A 13,365-nucleotide genomic window follows, 5' to 3' on the forward strand; every position below is an offset into this window, starting at 1 on the left:
TTTATACTGCAAACATCATCCTAAAAAATGTTCATAAAGTGGCTAGCACGTTTGGGTGCTGTCAATCACGGATGTGTTGACTGAGACGCTTACATTTTGCAGCAATTCACCAAAAGGCAAGATAGGGTTTGCAAATGTGTGAAGTAAAACAAAAGCAAGACTCAAAATCCCCAACAACCCTCCACATATTATTGAAGGAGTTCCCTCTAAAACAACAACAAGAAAAAATAATCCAGAAGACAATGTAGTTTTAGATGTGTATTTTAATTGCCATGCATTATTCAAGATACTGGTGAGTCTTTGCTAGGTGGTTTCATTTTAATAGTAAGTTTCTCTGGAGTTTAAGTATTTATATATACTGACCCTCTGCGTTTAGGAGAACTTAGTAGAAAGCAAACATCACAAGCTTGCTCGAAGTTTAAGAAGTGGACCTTCTGATCATGATCTGAAGCCTAATGCAGCTACACGAGATCAGCTTAATGTAAGTCAATCATATGATGGCTAAACTCAATTGTATTAGGTAGGTTGGTATTTATCTATGGCAACAATTTAAGGAAAATGCAGTTCATTTTAGTTTACAGAAAGTCATTAATTAAGAAATGTTGTTAAGTGTTTCTTACAAGTGCTTAGATAGATGGGTCCAACTCAGAAAGGAGCAGAAGGTACTTGCTTATTTTTATGTAAAACAGTTTGGGGGGGATAAGAATGCGTATTGTGCACATATCATGTAGGTTGTTAATGGTAGTCTTAAAGTAGCTGTATGTTTGCCTACACTGCCAGTCCAATCAACCACATAACTGAGGAGCATCACTGTGATAGCATGAGAACTTTGTATTGTTGAAAAGCTTTTTTTTCTAGCTATTTTTGTGTTGTCAGTGTTGTGCTTTGTCACAGTGTAGTCTCTTGACTTGATGATGCCTGTTCATGCTTTTAAACTGACTTTCTGACTATGTATCTAATAGATCATAGTGAGTTATCCACCGACAAAGCAGCTAACATATGAGGAACAGGATCTAGTTTGGAAGTTCAGATATTACCTTACTAATCAGGAGAAGGTAAGTTGAATGATTGAGAGGACTTTTTAATGCAAGAGGTGCTTCATCTGGCAGTCATTCTACAATGTCCTGTCCTTGCAGAGACACAGAGCTTCAGTATCTTAGAAGCTAGTCAAGGTTATTTTAATTTTTTCTGTAATGTGTTACTGATATAAAAATTAGTGACTGTAATTTTCCCTCTTAAATCACGTGAACTGGCTATTACTACAGCAGTCTTTCTACAAACACTGACTGTCAGCTTAAAATACCAGTGTTGCCAATTCTGTCTTCAGCAAAGAAGAGTTATTAGACCCTTTTAGACAAGGTTTAGCTTTACCAGAATAAGTAGCAGCACATAAGCCCCAAGTAAATAAAATAACCAAATAAGTCCCCAGTAGTGGGCATTTTTTGTGTAGTGGCTATTGTGGTAGAGCAGTGACCACTGACTTTACATTTTACTTAGAAGATAACTCAGCTGCAGTTTTTTGGGACGTATTAAAACAATCCAATATTGTATGGTCCACTTATATCAGTAAGGTTCCCCAGGTCTTTGATGATGTAAATATAGTCTGAATCTAGTTCTACCTTAACATGAAACCTTAAGTTTTGAAACCATTTGTTTAACCTGGCTTTTCACTGATGAATTGTCCTATCTCTATTTAGGCCTTGACAAAATTCTTAAAATGTGTCAACTGGGAGCTACCACAAGAGGCAAAGCAAGCACTGGAGCTACTGGGCAAGTGGAAGCCCATGGATGTGGAAGACTCTCTAGAACTTCTGTCATCTCACTTCACAAACCCAACAGTTCGGCGCTATGCTGTCGCCAGGCTTCAGCAGGCTGATGATGAGGTATACCTTCATCTGTGGGTACATGTGAAAGTCAGCTGGTGTCGGGATTTTTAGTCTAATTGAGTACTTGAAAGGTTTGCTACTTTTTAAGGCATTTAAGTGAGTAATAGTGATGGAAAACTAAAGAAAAATGAAATGCACTGTGATGCTATTTACTACCAGCTCTTTATGGAGCAATGTCTTCACATTATTAAGTGGCACTCATTGATAATTGTCTTAGTGTGAACAGCCAGTGATAGCTGGTTTTGTCAAACAAGGTGAAACAACCATATGTTCTCCCCAGAATCCAGTGATAAATTTTGAATGTTAACTTGCATAGAAGTGCTCTGAACTTAAATAGTCTATGAAAAGATTTTCAACAAATCCACCTGGTAAATTGAAACTGTATATTGTCATACTCTTTTGCTGAAGAGGGTAGAAGAGCATCTGTGGAAATAAGGTGTTTCTAATTGTATACTGATCAGAATATGATGAGCTGTGATTTGTGAGTAGAGCCCACTTAATAAATGCTGATCTCTTAAATTTTAATTATTTATCTATTTTGACAGTAAAAAAATATACTTTGAATATATTACCATAACTCTTGAATCCTTGGCAATCAATAGCGTTTAAAATAGGGAACATAAATATATCAAATTTTTGCAAGCCTGCTTCAGTTGCCAAGGTCATACTGCTTTGACTTTAAAAATGTACATTTCACAAAACATTTGAAGGCAACTAAACAGAGCAGTTGAGTAGTAGAGGGAACAAATTTATTATAAACACCAAGTGATTAAAATTCTATTCTTCAATCTAAAATAGATAAGATGTGGTGGTTTTTTTTTTTTTTGGATCATCAGCTACACAAGGGAACAACAACAAAAAAAGATAGTGCATAGGGAGGAGAGAATCTGAATTCTTGGTAGCATGATTCATGTCTTATGCTTGAATTTTCTTCCTGAGCCACAGACTGAGAGGTTTAGTTTGTGGATGCTGGAAGCAAGTAGGGCAGCTTAACTAAACAGAACTTTAAAGTAGTAATTGCACTTAAGTATTTACTTAATCAGCACTTACTATTTTAGAGTAACAAAGAATTAGTATGATAATTCAGTATCTTTTGGGAGTCAAACTCCATCCTACACCAGTTTTTTCTATTGTATATTGCTTGCTAGGGAGACCCCAATTTCCATTTCTTCATAGGTCACTAAATCCTGACTTTTTCTATAAACTAGAATTTTGAAAACATATGGAGTCCCAGTCAGCTTTGACTGACGCCCCTCAATTGATTTTTGTTTTTTTCCTTCACGAGGATTTGCTGATGTACCTGCTACAGTTAGTCCAGGCATTGAAATACGAAAACTTTGATGACATAAAGAATGGACTGGAACCTAGCAAGAGGGACAGTCAAGGTTCAATGTCAGAAAGCATGGCAACATCTGGAACTAATGGTGCAGAAATAGACAGGTAAGAAGCTTAGATTTGCAGTAGAAAAGCAGAAACGTAACATTGTAAACCCTCAAATTCTTTTTCCTTTTTAGGGACCATTGCATATTCAACATTCTATTTTATAATCTGAAGCAATAACATAAAAAAAATTACCTTCCATGAAAACTCAGGGGATATTTCCTGACTACAGATGGTTTACAGAGCAAACATTCTTAACCTCGTAGTTGTGGCCTTTGACCTTACTACACAAAAGGAAAACAACTTCTAGAGAGCAGGAAAAACTTGCTTCCTCCTGTCCTTGCAAAAGTTAGGATGTCTTCAGTGAAGTTTTGTGAGACTCCACTTCCCACTTTCATCAAAGAATACAAATCTAGAAGTCCAATCAGTCTGAAATGGAAAGAAATTTCTTCTGGTCCTGCAGAAGAAGGTGTAGGGAGAGTCCTGTGAATGTAAAGGAGCTGGGGGAGCATGCTTTTTATTCTTGCAGGAATCCAGAAGGACTGAAATACCTAATTAACATAGCATTAAGCAAGATGCAAACAAACTTGGTTAACTGAAGTCTCCTGTGAATATTTAATACAGATTTTCAGGATTTTTAGTCTTAAGCTTCAATGTCTAATCACTTGTATCACTAGGGTATACTTTCCATTTTACAAGTATACTGCTTTTTATTGATCTTGCTGCTAAGCTGTAGAGTGGGTGTCCTGGGATATATGGTGTATTTTGAGGCTGCAATGACACTTAGACATTAGTAGAGCTGTTTGATTACTTCCTTTCAGGTAAATTTACTGTCTGATAATTTTGCCTTGCAAGCATGGGTTTGTCTACTCTGTTATGTGTAATTGCATTCCAGAGACAAGTGCTTGCAGGTGTTCTGTATTAGCAATTTCATCTTAAGAACATTTAAAAAAAAAAGCTTATCCTGAAAATGCGGATTTGCTAAATTCCCATCTGTGTCTGCTTATTTTTATGGAAGATGAAACAAAATGCTAAGTTGGATATAAGTTAATGTCCTTCACAGGCATAAGCTCTGTAGCTACCCAGGCACAGATTTTTGCCGTTTTCAGGAACTGCAGCTGTCAAAGTTGCTGTTCATGCAGTTTATTCTGAAACAGGGTTGAGATGCTATCTTCAAAGATACACTTCTCCTCCCGTTTTCTGAATTTCTTATGCTGTGAAAGTGAAAAGCATTGCTATTTCCGTGCATGCCCCCTAACTCCCAAGCAAGAATTTTGAATCATGCCAATTCCGTGCTTTCCTTTTTGTAGTTCCCAGATCATGAGTCCTACTCCACCTGTTTCCTCACCACCTCTTACTTCTAAGACAAAGGACCTTGCAGACAATGAAAACCTGGATGTAAGTCAAATGCTTTACCTTGTATTTTTGATACTTTTTTTAGTGATCTGGTACTGTTTTTAGGGGGTTTTTTTGTGGATATTTAGGTCTTTCTGCTGTATCTTGCTGAATACTTAAAGTGCTCAGAGAACATAAACGTAAACTAAATGCTAAGAAAATAGCAATACCTTAACTTAATTTTTTTTACAGGCCATCTCTTTACGTACGTAGTCACACTAACCAAAATTGGAGGACTGGGCATTGAATTCTTCATAAAATTAAAGTACTGTCCTTTAAAGGAGAAAATTACTGTGAAGGCTATCACATGCTGATTAGATACTGACAATTGCATGTGTTTGAGGTATTTTAAAGCAGGTTTTTTAATGGAAAACTGTTATCCAAATGTTTTAATCTCTGCAGTCTGTTCTTCCTGTAGCCATATTTTTTGGTGTGGGTGTCATCTTTTTTGAACCTAAGTGAGACACTGTGTTGATTTACGTCTGCCAAGGATTATACTCAATTTATACCACAAGTGGAAGAGTAATAATGGGACTGGAGTGAGGGAAATATGGAAGGTAAAGACAGTTTGAGGGAATGTGATTTTAGTCTGATTTTCAGTTAATTGGTCTTTGAACTAAAGATCCATTCTCTGTTGCAAATCTTCCTTTTTGTGTCTCAGTACTGCATAGAAAATAAGCCTCAAATTGAGCATATCAGTGAGGATACACAGATTTTTTTGTTAGTTGGAATATTAAATGTTGAAAAGGCAGCTAAATGCTGTGTATCTTCTACAGATCTTTTTCTTTATGTTAAGATGTAGAACATTTTAAAGAGTTTTAGGTCTTCTGAATGCAAAATAGGGTAGCACATCCCTTTCAGGGCTGAATCTTACAGCAAGAGATAATTGCATAGGAGGAAAATGTAATATATTGTAAATAGAAACTTTACATTAAAGGTTTGTTGTTGGAGAACATGTACTTTTGATATGTTGGTAAGTATATTACTGTAGTGGCAGACTTTTGTAGTGTTGTTGCTGGACTTGGAGTAATATTAAAACTAGTATGATTTAAATATTAGGTTGGATTGGATTTAGATTTTTAGAAGGGAATGTATCTCTCAAAAGTCCCTACAATTATTTGGGGTTTTTCCTTAACTTCATGTCTCTCTCAAGTGCTTAGACTTCTTTGTAACTTAATTTTGCTTTTTTCAATCTCTTCCAGCAAGACCTTTGTACTTTCTTGATATCACGAGCGTGCAAAAATTCCACGTTGGCAAACTACTTGTACTGGTATGTTAGAAACTGTTCATTCGTGCTGTATCAATGCCTAATTGAAATCAAAGCTATAATGCCCAGAAGGATGCACAGCAAAAGGTGACCTGTCTTGAGAACTTGAGAATCTCAATTTCTCTTAGTATGAAGTAGTAAATTTAAAACCATATGCATTTGAACAGAGTAACTAGTAAAAGGAGAGGACTGGTTTCTAAAACGCACAAATACACTTTACTGTTAGACAAAGAAAGGAGATTTGTAGGGCATTAAGTACAGTGTTCAAAACAAACAAAAAAAAGCCTAACTATGGTTTATAAGTTGTGATTCGAATTGTTTGTGGTGGTGGGGAGGAGATAAAGTTCATCATCTGCTCTGTTTTTCTGTTTGATTTGTGTTTGTAGTTTTTGACGGTGTTGGCTAGAATATTGAACTTACACACTTTAGTATTAATCAAGTGTATACTTTATGAAAGTTCATAAAGCGCTCATTATTTTTTTTAGATTCCATTTGTGGTTATATTATGAGCACAAACAAAATGTCATTGCAGATATGTGCTTTCTTAAGGGGGAGCTTTAGTTATGAATAGTTCATCTAGATAGTGGACAGCTAAGATTACTTAGCTAAGGTTCTATTCTCACTTCAGTGGTTTAAGAATTAAATTAGATGCCTAAACTAGTCATCTGCACACCTTCTGAGTAAGCATTTGCAGACAGGAATTCTCATTTGAAGAAAGCTGAGATGAATAGAGCTGTACTTTGAAAGTCTCTGTATATGTGTATTAATGTACATATATATGCATATATACAACACAGCCAGCTATTTACTTGTATATTCATACCTATCTTAAAATAGAGAGCTTAGGTGCCTTTTACGTGGCTAAATTAGTCAAATGGTTCTCATTTGTATCCTTTGTAGATGCATCTAATAATCAGAAATACTAATATGTATGATCATAATGTGCTATGAATATTAGCCACAGATAAGTCATGAATTGGGAATGGAGTGGGATATGTGACATAAACCTACCAAACTGTTCTTGCAAAATTCTTAAAAGAATCCTAGCCTATCCTGAGAGCAATGACATTTGTAAATGTCTTTTTTTTATTATTTCAGTGCTTTTTCAGTATCTTGAATTTAAGAATATTTAAGTGTATGACTTAACTATAGTTCTTTAGTGTACATACTTCTATTGCAGGGGCCAATGATAATGCTTGGCTTCAGAAAAAAGTGTTATTAAATTGAAATGATTGAATTGATGTGGTTAGAAGCCAAATGCTTGACCTAATCAAATACTTCTCAAGATAAGTGTTAGTAGGTTAGCTTATTTCTATCACTTTGATAGAAACTATGCACTTATGTTTCAGCAACATCTCAGACATTCAGTCTACAGAAAGTTCAAACATCCAGAACTCTGAAGTCTTATGACTTAAAAAAACTGCAAACACAACCCCACCCAAAAAAAAAACCCAAACAAAAAAAAAATCCCCACCAAACCAAAAAACCTAGTCTCTTTATTCTTTGTTTTCTTTCCAGACATCTCAATTTCTCAGTGACAAAATAAAAATGTTGCAGCCACTGTTTGAGCTGACGTAGCCATAAATCCTCTTGGCTGCTGATCAATTGCTTGTTTCAACTATCCAGACACAGCATGCACCTAAAATAATCAATGGAAAAAGTACAATAACCCTTGAAAATCAAGCCTCCTGCTCAGTCACTTGTCATTGTAAAGCTATCCCATCTTTACACTTTAACAGCAGCTACAAGAAGTCAGTGCTACTGTTTTTTTCTGTCTCTTCTTCGGATGTATGAGACACCAATCCAAGTATGAAGCATTACTCTTACTCCCTGTTGCAAGATATCTTTGAGAAACTGTCTAGGGCTTTTTAACAAATGGACATGAAAATGGCATGTTTCAACTAATTACTTCCTGTTTTCCTTGAAGTTTTGGTGCACAGACTTTGTAAATGTGGAGTTATTTTTACACAGATATTACTGCAATTTAATTTTGTCATTTTAGGGAACGAATAGTGTAGAACAATGTATTAGCAAGGTCCTTAGAAGTCATCTTTAGTTACAGATTTCAGTGAGATAATGCTCATGGAATAAGCTACATGTGCCTTATTTTAATGTATATAATATATTATGTATTTATAAATAAGACTAGTCAAATCTGATCAGCTGCAAATGACCAACCTCTAATCTTGACCCATAATCATTCAGTTGCAAAGATACTCTGCACAAGTGCATAAGGAAGGGGTACTTCTAGCTGCCAGCGTAAAGTCCAAGTGTGTGTGTTGAATCTATAGAGTCCCTTTTAAATCCAAATGTAGTATTTGAAAATGGACTGACTTGCTGATTTCTTTGTTTTTTAAATAGTAGGCTTATATGTTTTTACTGTGTAGTACTAGGAGATAGCAGAAAGAAGACCTTCTGTGCGTAGCTGCTTTTTGCTTATCACTGCTGCAAATAGAAATAAGCACAAAAGCATTCCAAACAGCTGCTCACCATATCAGATTTTCAGCATAACTGTCCCAAATTGCACTGTTTAAATCTTGTACCTGAATCATAATTTTAGAAATGAAAACTTACTTTGGAATGTAGACTTCGGAGAGCTGCTTCAGGACCAATATCATCTCTTCCACCATTGCTGATGGTAAAATAGGGACCAGGTAGGGTGAGAGTCTTTTTGGTTTTGCAGGTATACTTGAATCACAAGTTTGCAGCTACTGCCTTATGTAGAGGGTAGTAGCACAGTGGAATGCCTTCTCGTCCCACGTGTACTGCTTGGTTGGAGCGTTCATGTGATTTGGACTCAGGACTTGCCCTGTTTGAGTGATGCCACTTCACTGTAAGTGACAGACCTCAGAAACTTTGATAGGTTCTCCTGGTCCAAGTGGGAATTTGTGACTATGCAATTTTGAAGATCTCACCTGTTGGTTGACATAGAGATCTCATTCAAAGATCAACTTTATTTTTAGTTCCAGGCCTATAATACAGGGCTAGTGTATTTCACTCGCTGTGTAGCATGAGAGTACAGCATAACTTGGGTTGTTTTTATGCTGCAGGTATGTAATAGTGGAGTGTGAAGACCAAGACACTCAGCAGAGGGACCCAAAGACTCACGAAATGTACTTAAATGTGATGAGAAGATTTAGTCAGGCTTTGCTGAAGGTAATGCCTCTGCATAATGAAATACATAGTGGTTTGGGGTAGTAATTTTTTACAAAGGCACAGGTGTCTAGGAGGATGACAGTTTTCTATGTCATATGTATTGAAATTTTTAAAAAGCTTCCACTTTTGCTTGAATTTTGGGTTTGTGGTAAACCAAAGAAATTACTGAAAAAAGAACAAGTATTGAGAACTCTTTCCTGAGTTTTATTGCTTGTTCCTCTTAGTAACATGGTGGGCCTAAAATCCTCTGCCTTGTGTAATCAGTCTATTTTATTTAGTATTTCTTTATTGGGAACACTTGTCCTTGCAGTGCAAATTAAGACAAGAGACCCATCTTTTGAATTCACAAACTGTTGTTCTGTGTATCAGCAGCAGAGGGTGCTGGAGCAGCGGGGAAAAAAAGCAAAACCAAAAAATCCCAAACTTTCGTGAATTGCAAGCTATAATTTATAGCAGATATGCAGTCTTTCCTGATCTTTGTGTATCTCACGCTTCACACTAATTCAGATTTTTAGGGACATTACTCAAATCTGACTCTTACGCTTCATACGAATGTTCTATGTGCTTATCCGTACTAACTTATTTTGTCTGTGTGAATAGGTTTGTCATGCATGACTGTTCACCACTGAAATTGTTGATGCAAATTGAAGTGCACTGATAGGTCAGATAATTAATTGCCAGCTACAGTGATTCTGATTGCATTTTACAGAAAGTACCTTTTGAATTGACAGGAAATTGATCGTTATTCACTTACCTCTTAAAAGCCCAAAGGTCTAAGAATAAAGGAATAATTTCTAGATAAAATAATTGCAGAACAAAGAACTAATTTTGTTTCTTTTAATTCACTTAGGGTGATAAGTCTGTCAGAGTTATGCGCTCATTGTTGGCAGCCCAGCAGACATTTGTAGATCGGCTGGTTCATGTAATGAAAGCAGTACAGCGTGAAAGTGGGAACCGTAAAAAAAAGGTAACTATGGATTGGAAAACTTAGCTCTGGCTAGAATTTGACAATAGGAATGTTAGCTTTTCACTAAAATTTCTTAACACTGATAATTTATAACTGATGTCCATCTGTCCCGTAACAATTTTAATTAACTTTAAACAAACTTTGGAGAGGTTTAGATGGGTCAGAGTGTCAATGTGTTCTGAAAGTTTGTAGATGAGGCCCTTGAGAAAAGTCTTGGGATATTTTGGCAAAAGGAAGATAGGAGAATAATTAAATAGTTGCTGATACAACAGTGAACAAGTTGTGGGGGACATGGGAAGGTAGCAGAGGTTATTGTGGTGTGAGAATTAAGCCAGGATAGATAGTGAAATTTGACTAGCAGCAAGGTTTCATTTGTTCCAAGAGCAACTAAACTATTCTTTTATGAGGTGTGTGTTTTAGCAGAACTTTTGCCTTCCATTGCATCTTGAGGAAAAGGATTTCTACGATAGGTGCATTTTAAGAAACTTTGTCCTTCTTGGTTAAATTATTTTTAAGTGAACTTGACAAACAAATGGGAGGAGGCAGGAATGTCAGAGGGATTTCTATTTGTGTGTATCACAGGAAAAGAAACTACATTGGTATTTTGAAACACGGACTTTTCAGTGTAATGATTTTTGTCACCTTCCCTTTGAATTTGTGGGGTATATGTTTGCAGGAAAATGAAACACTTAAGTGTTGCATCATTTTTATGAAATTTTGTGAACGTTCCATGTGTTGGTAATAAAGGTGTAATCGCTAAAAGAGGAGGAAGGTTTTTCAATTCGTAAGAATATGTTTTCTGCAGTACATTGGTAGCATTCTGTCATATATTCTTCTATAATTGCCAGGATATTTCTGTAAAACTAAAAAAAACGTGGCTTTGATATTTGAATTAAAATCTAGCTAGTGACAATTAACCATTAGACATATTCCTAACATTAGTGGTCTACCTTGCTGTGTTTTTATAACTGTTTCATTCAGCAGAGGTAAAAGACTAGAGACCTCTATATATTCAACCTTTATTATGTAGGACACCAAGTATAAAGTACTTGAAAATTGACTGGTGGTGTGTTTCTGGTAACTACAGATGTAGGAATGTAGAGCAAAGTCTGAAATCACATCTGTGCAAACGGTTGGCAATTTGGTTCATTGGTGGTAGGGGATCTCCTTGAATTCAGAGATTTAAAGGATCCGAGCTAAAGACTTGAATCAAGTTTCTGAAACAGCACTACAGTTGATACTGGTATGGAAAACAAATCATTCTGTTACTTGTTCAGACAATTTAGAAATAAATTTTTGTAAGACTGTTATATCTGACACTTACAAAATTGCTTGGCTGTACTCAGACTAGATGGAATATCTTCTTCCTTATTCAGATTGCTGCAGATAGAATTTATATTTCACTGGATTTTAAGAGTGGAACCTTGATTCTTCGGAAGAGTAAAGAATAAATTGGATAGTTATTAATAATGCAACCTTTGTTAAAAGACTCTTTAACTGTTCGCATATACTTAGTATATGTTTTATGGTGCTTTTTTAGAAACAAGTCTTTATTCTTCTTTTAGAATGAGAGGCTTCAGGCACTGTTAGCAGATAATGAGAAGATGAATTTAGCAGATATGGAACTTATTCCTCTTCCTCTGGAACCTCAGGTGAAAATTAAAGGGATAATCCCTGAAAAAGCCACTCTCTTCAAGGTAAATGAGATCTTCTTAGTAGCTGAAATAGAAACAAATCTTATGATCACTAAGCTTAGAAACATGAGTTGAAAGATTTAAAGGGGCTGACATAGGCAAAATGTAACTGTAAGGTGGTTAAACAACTCTTTATTTTCTTTGTGAAACTCTTTTTTTCAAGTTAGTGTGGAAACTTTAAAGCAGCTTTTATAGGACTGATAACAGTTTATAAAGTTGATGAAGTCCCCAAGCTCAAGGTGTGCTTCCTAGTTCAGAATTTCTCTGAACTTAGGTTAGACTATGCAACAGGAATACCACTTATGATCAAAATCATACAAATCAAGTCAGGTGTGCTGCATCTCAGCTAGATGAATGTGTCTATTCCATTGCAAAATAAAACTGTTAAATTGGTAGAGGCTGGAAAGCAATAAGGTGGTCCATTTCATGCAGTTGCAGTGAGCTGACAGGTAGATCCTATATCTCTACGACTAGTAAGTCCTTAAACCAATCCGGAGCCGTTGCTTGTGATCATATGGCCGTTTCTTAATCTAGTTTATAAACAGTCAATATACTACTGAAAGGGCTGGGGTTATTTTGCTTCCTATATTACTTGAAATGTAAGTTACTGCCTGGAATGTAAGTTATTACCTGTGTCCAGTGATGTAGGGCCTCTTTATAGATTTATTTTCAACTCATATAGGTGACTGATCTAATTTAAGATGACCAAACTATGCTTTTACAAGTCTGGCCTATCTCCAGGAGTCATTCTCTGCCAGTTAAAACACATTCAAGATGCTGTGACAACTAGTGTTAATCCATTATCTCTACTAGATCATAAATGTATTTATTATGCCCAGTAGTTTCGAACTTTCACAGGCTCTTACTGACCATGAGATAATTTGTGTTTACTGAAAGTGAGAGATAAACATTTTTACATTGTTTTCTACTATCTCGTGGTTTCCCAGCTTTGGTTTGCTTTGTTATATAGCAGTTAGTCTCTTTGAAGAGTACGCTTCTGCAGTTTCATAAGCTTGCACCTCAGGTTGGAGCCAACATTGGGAGATCTTGTCATAAAAGCAAGGTTTTACAAACCTGAATCAACTTTTAGCATGAATATGACTTCAGGGATGGGGAAAGAATGTTGACAAAAAGACTGCTAGAACAGCACCTAAATACTTCCTATTGAGAATAGCGTAGCTTAATAAGGACACACTCAAGTCAGATAAGTCTTCTGCATATTGGTCTTCTGTAGCAATGTAGAAGATTTAGGACCAAAAATATGAGATGTAACTTATTCCAAAATCAGAGATAGTTTTGATTCTCCTGATTCTGAAGGGTTACAGATTTCCATTTAATATCTTATTCTGTACTGTTGGATAAAAACAAACAAACAAAAAAACACAAAGAGGGAAGAATGACTAATTTTTGGTGCTCTTGGACATCACATGACAGCTTTTGTAGGACTATTTAAAGAATCATTTTTCCTTTATTTATGGAACTTAAAAATTTTGAAACATTAACTGCATGTGAAAATCTAATGTAACTGACCAATATTAAACTCTGTGTTCATGACTGGGATTTTTTTGGTTTGGTTTTGAGGGAAGTGGCTTGGTCAGTTGCAATAGATTAAATCATTCA

At 35.8% G+C, this 13,365-nt stretch overlaps 1 protein-coding gene across 5 annotated transcripts in view; it reads left to right on the forward strand.

Moving 5' to 3' along the window:
• Positions 1-13,365, forward strand: part of PIK3C3 (phosphatidylinositol 3-kinase catalytic subunit type 3) — a 78,090-nt gene that overhangs the window by 21,049 nt on the left and 43,676 nt on the right. For all 5 annotated transcript variants that reach the window (XR_012621621.1, XM_074812421.1, XM_074812424.1 and 2 more), the window contains 9 exons: positions 377-481; positions 963-1,055; positions 1,698-1,883; positions 3,172-3,326; positions 4,577-4,664; positions 5,864-5,931; positions 8,979-9,084; positions 9,935-10,051; positions 11,617-11,748. Coding sequence is in view for 4 of the 5 variants with exons in the window: in XM_074812421.1 (XP_074668522.1) it covers positions 377-481; positions 963-1,055; positions 1,698-1,883; positions 3,172-3,326; positions 4,577-4,664; positions 5,864-5,931; positions 8,979-9,084; positions 9,935-10,051; positions 11,617-11,748 (1,050 nt within the window). In the remaining variant the exon portion in view is untranslated. The remainder of the gene's footprint in view (positions 1-376; positions 482-962; positions 1,056-1,697; positions 1,884-3,171; positions 3,327-4,576; positions 4,665-5,863; positions 5,932-8,978; positions 9,085-9,934; positions 10,052-11,616; positions 11,749-13,365) is intronic.

The sequence above is a fragment of the Strix aluco genome, chromosome Z (genome assembly GCF_031877795.1).
Source record: "Strix aluco isolate bStrAlu1 chromosome Z, bStrAlu1.hap1, whole genome shotgun sequence".
NCBI classification, from domain to species: domain Eukaryota; kingdom Metazoa; phylum Chordata; class Aves; order Strigiformes; family Strigidae; genus Strix; species Strix aluco.